This window comes from Gavialis gangeticus, unplaced genomic scaffold, assembly GCF_001723915.1.
Source record: "Gavialis gangeticus isolate Ggan-Ray unplaced genomic scaffold, GavGan_comp1, whole genome shotgun sequence".
Taxonomy (NCBI): domain Eukaryota; kingdom Metazoa; phylum Chordata; order Crocodylia; family Gavialidae; genus Gavialis; species Gavialis gangeticus.
Genome location: NW_017729025.1, coordinates 80,710,223 through 80,723,394, shown reverse-complemented (window position 1 = coordinate 80,723,394; position 13,172 = coordinate 80,710,223). Strand labels below are relative to the sequence as shown.

The 13,172-nt window shown below is 43.2% G+C and overlaps 1 protein-coding gene across 1 annotated transcript in view; it reads right to left on the bottom strand.

Moving 5' to 3' along the window:
• Window positions 1–4,253: 4,253 nt before the first annotated feature.
• Window positions 4,254–13,172, bottom strand: part of IVD (isovaleryl-CoA dehydrogenase) — a gene marked incomplete at its 5' end in the record, with an annotated part of 24,912 nt that continues 15,993 nt past the window's right edge. The window contains 6 exons of the mRNA XM_019519928.1: window positions 4,254–6,103; window positions 6,251–6,323; window positions 6,991–7,095; window positions 7,590–7,671; window positions 9,525–9,618; window positions 12,868–12,964. Coding sequence (XP_019375473.1) covers window positions 5,970–6,103; window positions 6,251–6,323; window positions 6,991–7,095; window positions 7,590–7,671; window positions 9,525–9,618; window positions 12,868–12,964 — 585 coding nt within the window. The remainder of the gene's footprint in view (window positions 6,104–6,250; window positions 6,324–6,990; window positions 7,096–7,589; window positions 7,672–9,524; window positions 9,619–12,867; window positions 12,965–13,172) is intronic.

The following is a 13,172-nucleotide window of genomic DNA, read 5'->3' as shown; positions in this document are numbered from 1 at the left end:
CAGGGGACCAAGCAGCAGTGCCCAAACGAGCGTGTGTGAGCAAGCAGGCGGAGTCAGAGCACAGCTGGGCTGCAGGCAGCTATTAAAAGTGAGACGGGATACAGTCACAGGAAGTCTGCAGATTAGGAATTCTATAGAGCAGAGGCAGCACCAGCTGCAGGATTCAGCAGCCTACGGGGAAGCGCCGGCCAGCTTGCTGACCCAACTCCCCAGGGGTGGAGCTCCTGAGATGGAGCCTCAGGCAGTCCTCTCCTGCGCACCTCTAGGGTCTCGTGTGAAGAAGACACTTGAACGGCAGAACCCTGAAGTTCTGCTCCACCAGGACTCTGCAAGGCAAATGCTTTTTCCAAAAGCCTGTTCCTGCTGCCCAAACTTGCCTTTGGCTGATCCCCCTCACCACACACAACTTCCTGGCTGCCTATTCATTTGATAGGAAAGGGAACCGTATGGCAGCTTTCTAAAGGGGACAGCTATGTAGGCTTCTGCATGGACACTCCAGCCCAATGACAGGGGTCCTGACTATCTTCTTGCATTTCCAATAGCACAGATCCCTGAAATGCTCCTCTAGATACAGTTGGATCTTGACAATATAGTGGGACCTGTTTTAATTGCAGCCCCAAACCACACTACAGCTGTGGCATACTTTGCTGACACTCTTGTGCACAAGGTGTGAATGATCCATATTGCAACCCATCCCATCAGCAATAGCTTTACACTGTAGATTGGACTGAAAACAACCTTCTTCCTGGAACTGGCCGTCCCCTGAAACAAGTGATTTTGATTTAAAGGTGGTTTTGTACAAGGAACATGGGAGAAGCTAAGGTACTGTTAACCCTGTACTGTGAGAACCCTTTGATAGATTAACCTGAAAACTGCAGCAGGGACCCCACAGGAGGCCCTAACAGCCTAACCCACTCATATTTTATTCACCTATTCCCCCTCTCCTCCCAGTAAGTGGAAGGACGTTTCTTTATGCTCTTTGATTTGGATTTCTACATCAAATAACCCCCTACGTGGTCTGCTGTGGCTGTATCCTAGAAAACAATCACAATAGAGCTAAAAGATGTAGCTATGCTATTCTGGCATAACTCCAGTGACTTAAACCCTGCACATGCCTGGCTTTCAGCAGGACCAGCTTCAGATCCATAAGCTTAGTCCATGGAGAACTCAGAGCAGAGGATTAGCTAGCCGTACTAGGCAGGCAGAGCAGGGTGGTACCTATATGCCACCTTGTTCAGATGCATGAGCTTTTGTAGGCTACAGCCTACTTTGTCAGATGCTATGAATGGACTTGCAGAAATCAGGAGTTACTAAATAGAAATGAATACAGCCAGTTAAATACAGTGGTTAAAGAAAGAGGGGGGTACACATTTTTGAAAGGCAGTGGTAAGTTAAAGAGATAAACAAAGCCATTAACCACTGAGGGTTATAAGGATTGTAAAAACATTGATTTCTGTTTCAGTGCAAAGGAAGCTCAATTGTGGTTGTGCCAACAAGTTCCCTTGTATAGACAATGCCCTTACACAATTATCACAGCTCAGTTGTAACGACTGTAACTGCCCTCAGTGGCAAAATTCACCACTGGCAAGAGATCAGACTACACCTGAACTATTGTATTTAAAATATAATGCCAGGACTTCTTTGGTTTATCTGTCTTTTCGTATGGGGAACTGAGATGCAACACAGCCTTGACTGCATATTCTTAGAAAGTAGTCACCCAGGCTGGGTTCCTCATAAGCAGGTGGCTTCACAGAGTGAGGGAAAGTGGTGGGAACTTGGTTTTACTTTCCTGAGGAAATTGCTGTCCTTCAAAATATATGAACCTATGCCCAGAGCCTACAGGGACAGATACCTTAGATACAACCAGTAAGAATTACTGATGTAATTCCAGGAAAAGATGTGCGACAGGCTGAGGGACTTGGGCTTGTCCAGCCTGGAGAAGACAAGACTCAGACGGATCTTGGTTGCTGCCTATAAAAGTATATTGGGGGCATACATCAGGGTTTGGGGGAGCATCTAGTCACCAAGATCCCCCAGGGGAGGACAAGAAATAATGGGCACAAGCTGATTGATGATTGCTTCAGGTTAGACAAAGAAAAAACTTCTTTACAAGCCAAGTGCCGAGGATTTGGAACAGGCTTCTCCCAGAAGTGGTACAGTCGTCTACCCTGGCGATCTTCAAAAAACATCTCAACGCCCATCTTGTTGGGCTCATCGGACCCCAGCAGTCTTTCCTGCCCATGTGTGGGGGGGGCTGGACCCGATGACTGGCAAGGTCTCTTCCAGCCCCAACAACTATGAAAACTTTCTAGGTTGCAGGTGCTGCACAGATCTCACTTTCCCAGGTGGGACACAGCCACTCGCAATCAGGGAGGAGTTTGTGTCTGAAGACCATACATTCAAAGTCCCCACGTTCTTCATACAATGGTAAAATAAAACTGGATGTTTGTTTATTTAGTGAAGTAGTTTCCTGAATTCTCCAAATGTCTTCCTCCCAGCCCCAGTAACTGAATGACCAGCAAGCTGCCACAAGGAGACATCTACGGAACTAGGTAAGGTGCAGCATATTTCAGTAATCCTGCATTGCAATCAACTGACTACCTCTTATCAGGCTAGAATGATTTCCATTACAATTTAAGCACAACAGAAATGAGAAATTACATAGCCAGGGGCACGGTGCCCTTGTACATTCTCCTACCAGCTACACAGTCTGAGAGAGGCTTCTGCACCTGCCAGATCTACCACCAGCTTTTTTAAAACAATTAGAGGGAAGGGGGGAAAAAAAGTGGTTCGTTGAGAAGGGGAAGGGAGGGCAACAAAAGGCAACATCCGTCCCCATTCATCCCACCAGCTCTAACCGCACAGGATGTGTGTGTTGGGAGGAGTCCAGTTCTGTTATTTCGCAGTTCAGACCATACAAAGTCTCTAAATGCCCCCTGCTGGGCAAAATCCAAGGCAAATGCATGCAAGCTGAGCAACAACAGTTCTTTATTAGCATTGTACGTATGTTAGAAAACGGAAACTCTAATCATCACAGACCCTCCCCCACAACACTGGAGCTTCCTTGTTATACACCACCGTACAAAAACTGCCCAGCTAATCAATGCCAGTCACAAGACAGATCACTTGATATTCACCTCAGCCATACCACAAAAGTGCTTGGGATCTGATAAACATAACCTTTCCTAGGATTTATGGAGCTCTCTGCCAAGCCTGCCCCATGGTGCATTCAACATTAATCCAATTTGTCTTAACTTTGAGATGCTGATTAGCCCAGAAAGTATGATATGCTTAATCATTTGTATTAAAGCCATGTCCCTCCAAGGTGAGAGGGCAGGTTTAAAAGCCAGTCCCATTCTGATTTCAAACATGAAGCCTCTTAAGATTGCAGGTGCTTTGATAATTGTTTCAGTAAGGTTCTGCTGGCCTGAGACAGACTGTAATGTTATGATTCAGTACCAACATTTTAAAATTATTATATTTTAAGTCTTCAAGGAAAACTGTAGTGATTTATTCCCATAGTAAAGAGTTAAAGAAGATCAGTGAAAAATGGGTTGCCAATGATACTTTAAAATACTGCACACAGTCTCCGTATCTTTGTCACTGCAAGTGCTGCTACAGGCTCTCCCCAAGAGACTGGCCATTTTACTGATATATCGCAGGACTAGGGCTGAGGTTTTTAAAGCTGCAGAAAGGATGCTATTCATTGTAATGGGAGTCTGGCAACCCAGTCCCTTGGGCAGATTTGAAAACTGCCTTTTTGCTATTTGAATGGCTGAGACAGGACAGCGTTCATAAGATATTCTGGGGGAGGAGAGCCAGCCCAGTCCTAAATGTTGCATTCTTTTCCCTTGTCCTTCTTCTGTGCATCCTGGAGCAAGTTTCTTAGTCTGCCTCTGTGAGACTCATGGAAGTGGCATGCTTTCTGGGAGGGTCTCGCAGATTACTGGTAATGCACAATTTCTCTAACACAGGGGCGGGCAATTATTTTGAGCGGAGGGCCACTTACAGAGTTTTGGCAAGCCATTGAGGGCCGCATGACAGGCAGCCAAGGGGCAGCTTAATATTAATTTTCTAAATTTTTTAGGAGCCCCGCAGGCCAGATGGAATGTCCTGGCAGGCCGCCTGTGGGCCGCAGTTTGCCCACCCCTGCTCTAACACCATCAACACCAACCTTATGCTGGACACAGAATGAATATTATTTTGAAGTAAAAAGTACGTGGCTAAGTCACTTCAGGAAACAAGAACACACATTTCTTTTTTCATACATTCAAAACATCAATGCACATGGTGCTTCACACATGAAGCAGATTTTACTTATGTTCTAAGAGCCTCTTAATTTCCAAATCATTTTCAGGTGCAATGCAGGGGGCTAAGTCTTGAGTAACAAAGCCCTTTGTGTGTTGGGTCCTGGATGTCTCCAATATCACCTTGGTACTTTTTGCAGATGGTAAAAATCACCTCAATTGTCTGACAAGGCAGTCCTCAAATTCCTGTCTGCCCCTACAGAGAGGGCACTGTAGGGGCAACACCCACACACTGAAAGCTGCCTCCCCCTTGATCCAGGAGTACTTCAATTTTTTGTGCGCATATATGAATGACTTGTCTCCTGATTCACTTATTTGTTAGGTAACTGTGCTAACATGAGCTTTCATTAGATCCAGGACTTTGTCTTTTACCTTGCTGGGTCACTGAACCTGAAGCTTTTTTAAAATTCTCTATTGTTCTGTACGAGGGAGGGAAGGAGTGTTGTATTGGTGATGGTCCAGAAAATATGGGAGAAGCAAGGCTTTTGGTGAAAGATGCCAAATATAAACAGGAAAATAAAGCTACTTGCAGTCTTGTGTATGAGACTGCCAAGATGGCAGCTGTTTCACCCCTCTATTATACATGTAACATTTAATTTTTTCCTGCAATTTGTTCTTTGAAGTTGAATTACTGGTACACTGCAACAGGAAAAGCCACAAAAGCTTTCAACATATAAGCTCTGCTGTTTGTAATGTTTCATTAAAACACCTTTAAATCCTGCCACACTCATGCCGACTCTGCTTTCTTTCTCTTTATGGCTAAACTGGGGGGACAAGCACATGTATTTGCCAACAGAAGAGCAAGCCTTCAAATAAAAAGTCCATTTAGTCCCCCACGATTCATTCATGAGGTGCCATGGTGAAAAGTTGGACATTTTAACTGTTCCTGAAATGAGGGATGGTGAAACCAGCAGCAGGAGGTAAACAATCAAAAGGAGTAAAGCCTTCAGACCACACTCCAATGTTTTGCTAAGCAGGAGGAACATGGAGAGCAGTGTGCAAAGAAACTTATGTGACATTTTAATGAGGTTTTAGGAAACATTTTTTTCTAACATTGCTTGTGTGGCTCTGTTCTTTTGATATTAATGGCATGTGGTAACTAACATGAACTCAGCTAAAATCTGGTTTCCCAAAGAAGATATTAACTGGAGGGCACAGGTTAACACATCAGTAGAGTACCACATCAGGATATTTCACTTTCCAGCAGCAGAACCTTAAAAACACTTTGTTCCATGGCACTCAAAATTTTTGAAAGTACGAAGTTCCTTTCTCCCCCATCCATTCTCTCACAACCAGTCTGTCAAAATAAGTGATTTCCTCTCATTTCATGGGAGTTGTTCACTAAGCGAGAACCATGCTTTTCCAATGGCAATATATCCCTGGCACCAACTTCAGGTCGCAACTCCTTAGATGTTTTAAGATCAGGATGGCTTCTGAATAGGATGAATGAATAGCCAGACTAGTCACAAGAATACACTTTTAGTTCTGTTCTTCTGTCAGGTTCAAAGCCCAGGTAAACCCAGAGGCATTTGTTCACAGAATAGAAAGCATGGAGTCAACAGGTGATGATTCCATTATCATGAACGCAGAGAAAGCCTGTGCGTCACAAGCTCAAAGATCAAAGGCCTCTTGGTGATGAAGGTTTTTCTTTACTGATGGGTGTTACTTAAAGGTGGCATTAAAGGCCCGGCCAATGACGAGTCTTCTCACCTCACTGGTTCCTGCTCCTATCTCATACAGCTTGGCATCACGCAGAAAGCGACCCACAGGGTAATCATTAATATAACCATTTCCACCTACAACCAAAAAGAAGAGGTCAGTAATTTCTTGCCTACAGTTGAGTGATTAGGACTATGACTACAGAGTCCTACATGTCACTTTCTACCTATGGCTGTGCTCTCTCTCACAGAAGCAGGGAAAAAAGGTATCTTCTATATTCTTACCAAGACACTGAATTCCATCCAGAGCCACCTGTGTAGCACATTCTGCTGAATAGAGAATCACTCCTGCACAGTCCTAAGGAAGGGACACAGTTTACAAGACAGTCAAAGATTTCACCTGCATTGGTCCAAAAACATTTACCTTTCAACAAGTTTATATAATTACTAACATGCATAAGCTAGTCCTTTACAAGGACATAAGATTCCAAGCCCAGGATATAATGGTGGAAAAACATTTGTTTCTTCTAGTGCAGAGACACTGAAACGTGGTGAAATGCTTGTATATGGGCCACATCAAGACACAAAAAAATGCAGCAGAGATACTATGGTCTCCTTCACAAATTGGCATCATGCTCATGGAAGAGAGATGCGATTTGGCTTAGGATATATTACACTATTCTCCAACTGCTTGTCTCTTATTTGTCTCTCTGAGCCAAATACAGTTATGGTAACAGTTGTAGAAGTGTCAACGCCTTTTAGTCACTGCTGTAGCTGCTTTCAGTCGCCAGAACATTTTGTTTGGATTTCTATTCTGCGGTTATGAATACCAATAAATCTGTTGCTTGTAAAGCAAAGTTTTCTTTCTCCTGAGAGTACAAGATATTCAAAGAATTTCATATCTTCTATAAACTGATTCATGGACACCTACAAGATAGACACACCCCCCCACTCCCTCACATGAACAAGAATAAAGGGAGAGGAACAACCAGTGGTATGAGGAGCCCACGAGGAAGTAAGCTGACCTTTGCATTGAAGTGTCCTCGATCACAGGCTCTAGCCACGTTATACACGTACTGCCGACATGCCATCAATCGTGTATACATATCTGCCATTTTACCCTGCATGAGCTGCACGCAGCAGCAAAACACAAAACAGTATGATTTGTATTCAATATTAAAACTTAAACTTGAGGGGGGAAAAAAGGAATGAAGGGGAAAAAATGGCAATATTCTGGGTTCAAGCATAGAGGAAATGGCATTGGTTTTGTTGGGTCTCCCATGCTATCTATTGGACATTGAACCAACCAAAAAAAGCTGGATTGGCCGGCACAAGACAGCCTCAACTTTCTTGGTTCTTAAGTTCATATATGTCAGACTCAGCAGAGCTCTAGGACTCCAAAGCCCAGTTTGTGCGCAATACTAACTCAGATACAGATACCAACTAACCAGTTCCTGTTACATTCTCATCGGAAGCAGAACAGCTTCAGCACAAATCCAGAACATGTATTTTCCTGTAAGCCCCTAACAAAGCCATTTTCTCAGATGTCATTTAACAAACCACCTGGTTAAAAACTGCTTCTAAGTTCTTTCCCCTCACTTTAATTCTTTCCCTTTGCTCTCACCTGGAAGTGGCCAATTTTCTGTCCAAATGCTTCTCTCACATGTAAATATGGAAATGCATAGTCAAGAACAGCCTGCATAATCCTGAAAGAAACAGGCAGGGGTGGGAAAGGAGGGGAAAAGAAAAAGGAGAAAGATATAGAACTTAATAAACAAACAATATCCTAAGCTCAGTCTAAGGTACAACCCAGTATGCAATTATATAGCAATGAAAACTGCAGTAAATAAAAAAGGATAATCATACTACAGGATCTAAATTCTCATGTAATGTTTTCTCAAGCCTTACTGTTTAAAAATGCCTTTCATCATAGAGAAAGTGTAACCAGGCAGCATCAAGCAATCGCTCTGAGAGATGCGCCCCCCCACCCCCATTCATCCCCATAGTTATTAGTGCTTTAGCACTGGAGCCTAATGATGACATGTTAAATGGACATGTTAACCCTTTCATTTCTGATTATTACAGTACTTCTCTCACGAGGAATGATATTGACTATTGTAGAAGGTACTGGAACAGGATACAGTGGGACATCTAGTCTCTGTAAAGATTTGTGGAGGGTGGGAGAGAAGGGACAGAAAGGAATGAAGCACTTAACTCTCTCCCCCAAAGTCAAGTTATTTGCCTCCCTGGTCCTCTAACCCCCAACTGTCTCTTGGGATGCCAACTCCCACTCCTTCCTGGGCATCCAAAGCTCCAAACTGTCTGTTACCCAGATGTTAAAGTTTTTCATCCCCTGCAATCCTGCATTTTCAATCTAAGAGTTTGCAGCACATCACAGATGTAATCTCCAGGCATAGCATATTGTCGTGCATACAATATAATGATAAGTAATAAACAATCAACAGTGACTGTACTGAATCAGGGGATTTAGACAGCTGAGGGGCCCAGTGCCAATTCAGGGGTCCTTGCAATAGAAAACTGGGCTAATATGCTGCATAGTAAACAGCAGCTTGGTTTTAAGTAATGTTCTGCATCAGTGTGGGCTGGACTCTTGTTTAGAAATAGCTGCGGCTTTCATGACAAAGAGAAACTCCTTTTATGGAAAAGGCTTTAGAAAAACTGGTGCAGCAAGGTACTTGGGGTATTCCAGATGTTGTCTTAGTAGTCTAAGACAGGGTTAGTTATAATACTGTTCTTCCTTTCAGAGATTCTCTATATTAATACCTTACCAGAAATCCACTTACAGATAGGTGGAAAGGAGACACTGAAGGGTTATGAAACTTTCCAGAGGCTATACATGGCATAGAAGCAGAACCTAAATTTTATTCCTAGAATCTTGTGTTCTAAGCAACAGACAACACTGTCTGCTAGTGCATGTTGTTGTAAAGTTTCATCTTGCTTAATGCAGGGGGTGGAGCTGGAAGATTACAGCTTTAGCTCAGGTTATACTGAACTACTTTGCTTCTCAGCAAAAGACCAGGTCAAATCTCATTGGCTGAGTACCATACAGAAACATAAAAGTGAATGAGTCCAAACGAACTCTTCTTCTTGGAAGCAGTCTTCCCACAAAAGGGTCAGTAGAGATCTCAGAGAGGGCATAAGGGAGGCAAGGTAAAGGATGAGTAAGTACCTAATCACTGACTAATAAAGAGTTAATCCTTCTATCAATCAGATGCTCTTTTCCTCCGAAGGGCACTGTATATTGCAAAGAATCAGCGATGTGGATTGGGATCACTAGTTACATCAAGCAAAGGAGCATACATTAAAGAGACACATGAGTAATTTACCAAGGACAGAGGTTCAATCTCCATCAACAGAAACTTTTAAAATCAAGACAATGTTTTTTCCAGAAGATTTGTCCTAGCTCAGACTACAATTATATCAGGGAAGTCCTATGACCACTATTATATAGGAGATCATACAAAATTAGTTTTAATAGTCCCATCTGGTTTCAGAATCTCTGAATCTATAACTAGCATAAAAACAAAACAGCGTTTACCCCAGCGGTCCACCACTCAGTACAAGTCTCTCCAGATCCAAGCCACTCATCAAAACGTAGACTCCTTTACTCAGCTGTCCCAAGATGTTCTCAGCTGCAAAAAGCAAGAGCCAGTTATTTATCTATAAGCAGAACTCTTTGAAGACAAGTGGTCATCTATACATCTACGTTCTCTAGGGAGAAGATTCAGGCCTCTAGTACAACGGCTTTCAAACTGTGGTCCATGGACCCCTAGGAGTCTACAAGCTGTGTCCAAGGGTCCACAAAAGATGACTATGATCAGTCAAAAGTACGTGAATACTCACGTATACAATTCAAAGGGGTATGCAGCACCTTCATTCAATATTTCTAAAGGGGTCTGCAAATGAAAAAAAGTTTGAAAACCACTGCTGTAGTAGTATTCACTTCTTGCTATGGGACACAAGCAGTAGGAGCAGAACAGGCATTCTTTGAAGTTTTACATAATACACACACAGCTCCCTATTCTTTCTGACCAATGCTAAAAACAAGGTAGTAGAGTCATATGAGGTGTATTAGCAGTTGGTGCTACCCTGTAGAGAATGAGAAGTGGATAAGTACTGTCTACAGATCCACAAAACTAAGCAAAGACAATCTAAAGGAATGGAAGACTGAAGAACTATGAAACTTCTTCATTCCTAAATCGCTACCTCAGCTCTTGCCCAAGTTGACAGTAACTGAAAGGCATTCCCAGTTGATGTCTACTACGTGGTCTACTACATGAAACAAATGAGACTTAGTCTCTGATAAGTACATTTCTGTACTGGGCATATAGTCTCTGATAATAAGTATATTTCCATAATGGGCATTCCTAACAGACAATAAGGACTGAATGTATAGTGAGCCAGAAGTCTCTTCATTCCCTATGCGTCAGGTTTGGATACACTGGCAGGACACTACTGGAAAACTTGCATAACCCTTAGCCACATTCCCTCTGCAGGGCTGGCAATCCAGCGGCTTTCCACAATCTCTGCAAATGTTAAAGTCTTTTAAAAGCCTGTGTTAGAGATGAAAGACAAATCACACACAAGGCAGCAGGTGAAAGAGAGAACTAAAGAACCCAGGTACTCTTTGGAAGATCTAAAGAATGTGCAATGAGGAGGGAGAAACAGAAGAGAAACCTCCCTCAGTGAGACTGTACCATGGTAATAATGAGAGAGCTGGAGGCCTTACAAACCACGCCTGGGGTGAAGGAAGAATATTGCCCACTGGGAATGCTGTCATCTTAAGTACATGGAGACTGATGTGCCTTTCAGGCTTCCATTCCACAACAATACAGTTGTGAGATATTCAAGCTGAAAACTAGTTCCAGACAGAATTCTAGACAGCAGATAAATTTGTACTCTCTGAAGCAAATAATCTGGGACAGGAGTTGAAGGACTGCCCTATCTCCAGCTCATTCAGGAGCTGGGCTGATGGGCCCTAAGGAGAACTGCAGCTAACTCCCCTCCATCAGGTCACACTGGTGCCAGTGCTCCTCCTGGGACCAAAGTCAGAGGTTCCTGGCTAGAGGGTTTGGGCCCCTCTGCTCAGGGTCAGGCAAATCGCCATACTTGGAGACAGGAAGGAATTTTACCTCATGGTCAGATTGGTATGGACTGTGGGGTTTTTTGCCTTGTTCTGTAGTGGGAGGCATGGCCATCTACCCAGGATTTCTTGAGCATAGGACATTGGCAGCCATGGTTCCCATGCTTTACCTGTAGCAGGCTAAGAAACTAGGCATGTGTTGTGTCAGGGTTGACAGTCATCTTATTAGAGTTTAGGACGGTTTGGACAGGGATGATCCTGCCTCAGGCAGGGGGTTGAACTAAATGACCTCTGGGAGTCCCTTTCAGCCCTACTTTTCTATGATGGCAGACCTTAAGGGGGAAAAGCACAGAGGAACTTGGATCTTTGGGGAAATAGCTGAAAATTCAGGGAAAGGAAACATACTAAGAGCAACCATTGTAAAACAGGTTTTATAGAGAACAGAAACATCATTATCGATAAGACAGCAAGATAAAATTGCTCACAAATAGTGGAGTATCATAGCTACAGGAAGGCTCAGGCATTTGCTTCAGGGACTGCACTAACACAAATTCTCCAATCTATGCAGATAGAGAAAAGGAATGAATGGGTATGCAATGAGCTGAAGGATACAGACACTCGGTGCGCAGGGGGGCAGCCCTACCGGCTGTGCCTTAGGGCAGAAAACAGAAAGCGCTCTGAACTGGTTCCTTACCAGCACCACATGACCTAAGAACATGGTTCCAGAGAGAGCACTTACTATCAAGAAACACACAGTCCACACAGTGCAGCACTCCTGGCAACGAAACCCATGTACTTTAAAATAGATGGGAATGTAGAGCTAGAGGACATATTGATCTGCAAGAAAAAGATTTTGCAGATAGATGAAAAGGTATTGAACTGACTCAGACTCCAAGGTAGGAGATCAGAAGCAGCAGTAGAAAAGCTCACATGCAAACAGTATAAGGTTTCAGCACTACAGTGATGTGGTTCAGTGAGTTATCAGAGACTGGGAATCCTGTTGCCATGAGAACACTGTGCTCTGCGTGCATCAGAGCTCCCAGGGGACAGCTGGAAGACTCAGTCTTCTATCTCACTAGCTTTTCTGACCCCAGACTGGGATTCTGGTTAAAAAAATCCAAAAACATTGAACTTAAGGATCTCAGTCAGTCTCAAAGTCCTGTAAAGTGACAATATACCTAGCCTCAGTGCAAAGCAGTTTTCATGGTGTATGGGGAGCTAAGGATTTGCTCATTCTGCAGACGTGGAATTAGAAGTTACAGAAATCAACATAATCTCCTCTGCTTATTGTTGAGCGATTATAATTTTATTTCCACGAGCAAACGTGGCCATAGATTTGAATGAGAATGGCATCCAAGTCAGTGGCCACAACCTTCAACTACAGAATCTGGAAAACAGAAACTCAGTGACCAACTAGGAGGTTTCTTCAAATCCTGTTCCCATGACTTGGACAGAGAACTCCTGTGAAAACAGGCAAATCAACATTTTTTTCTGATTTTTTCCAAGCTTTATAAAGCCAGTGCTTAAGTGTAATATCTAGTGTAGTCCAACCCCAAGGGTAGAAAGAAGTGTCAGATTTAAATCAGAGGACCTATGTTTGTTCACTTTCATGTGCAAGAGTAAACCTCTAGTCTCACCACCTTGTCTGTAAGATGGCCACTGAAGAGCCAAATATGTGGAAAAGCCTTTACTCACCATTTTTTATACACATGAATGATTTGTGATATATATGCGTGAGAAGAGAGAAAAACACCATGTGGAGAAAGTAAACAGCTCTGCTCAACTCTCAGTCACTTACCAGGAATCTTACAGTCTTCAAAGATCAGTTCACAAGTATTTGATCCCCTCATTCCCAACTTATCAAGCTTCTGGGCAGTGCTGAACCCAGGCATTCCCTGCAAAAAATCAAAGGAGAAAGAGGTTACAAACTTTCCACTTCTGGAAATTAAAAAAAAAAAAAAAAAATCACCCCAGCTAAAAATTGAAACTTCCTCAGTTGTGTGAATAAGGAGGGATCTGCAATGCATGAGAATGCTGGAGGAACATTAGGGTACAACTTCTGGTGTTGGAACAATCACAAATGGATATGCTGCAGGTGTGGGG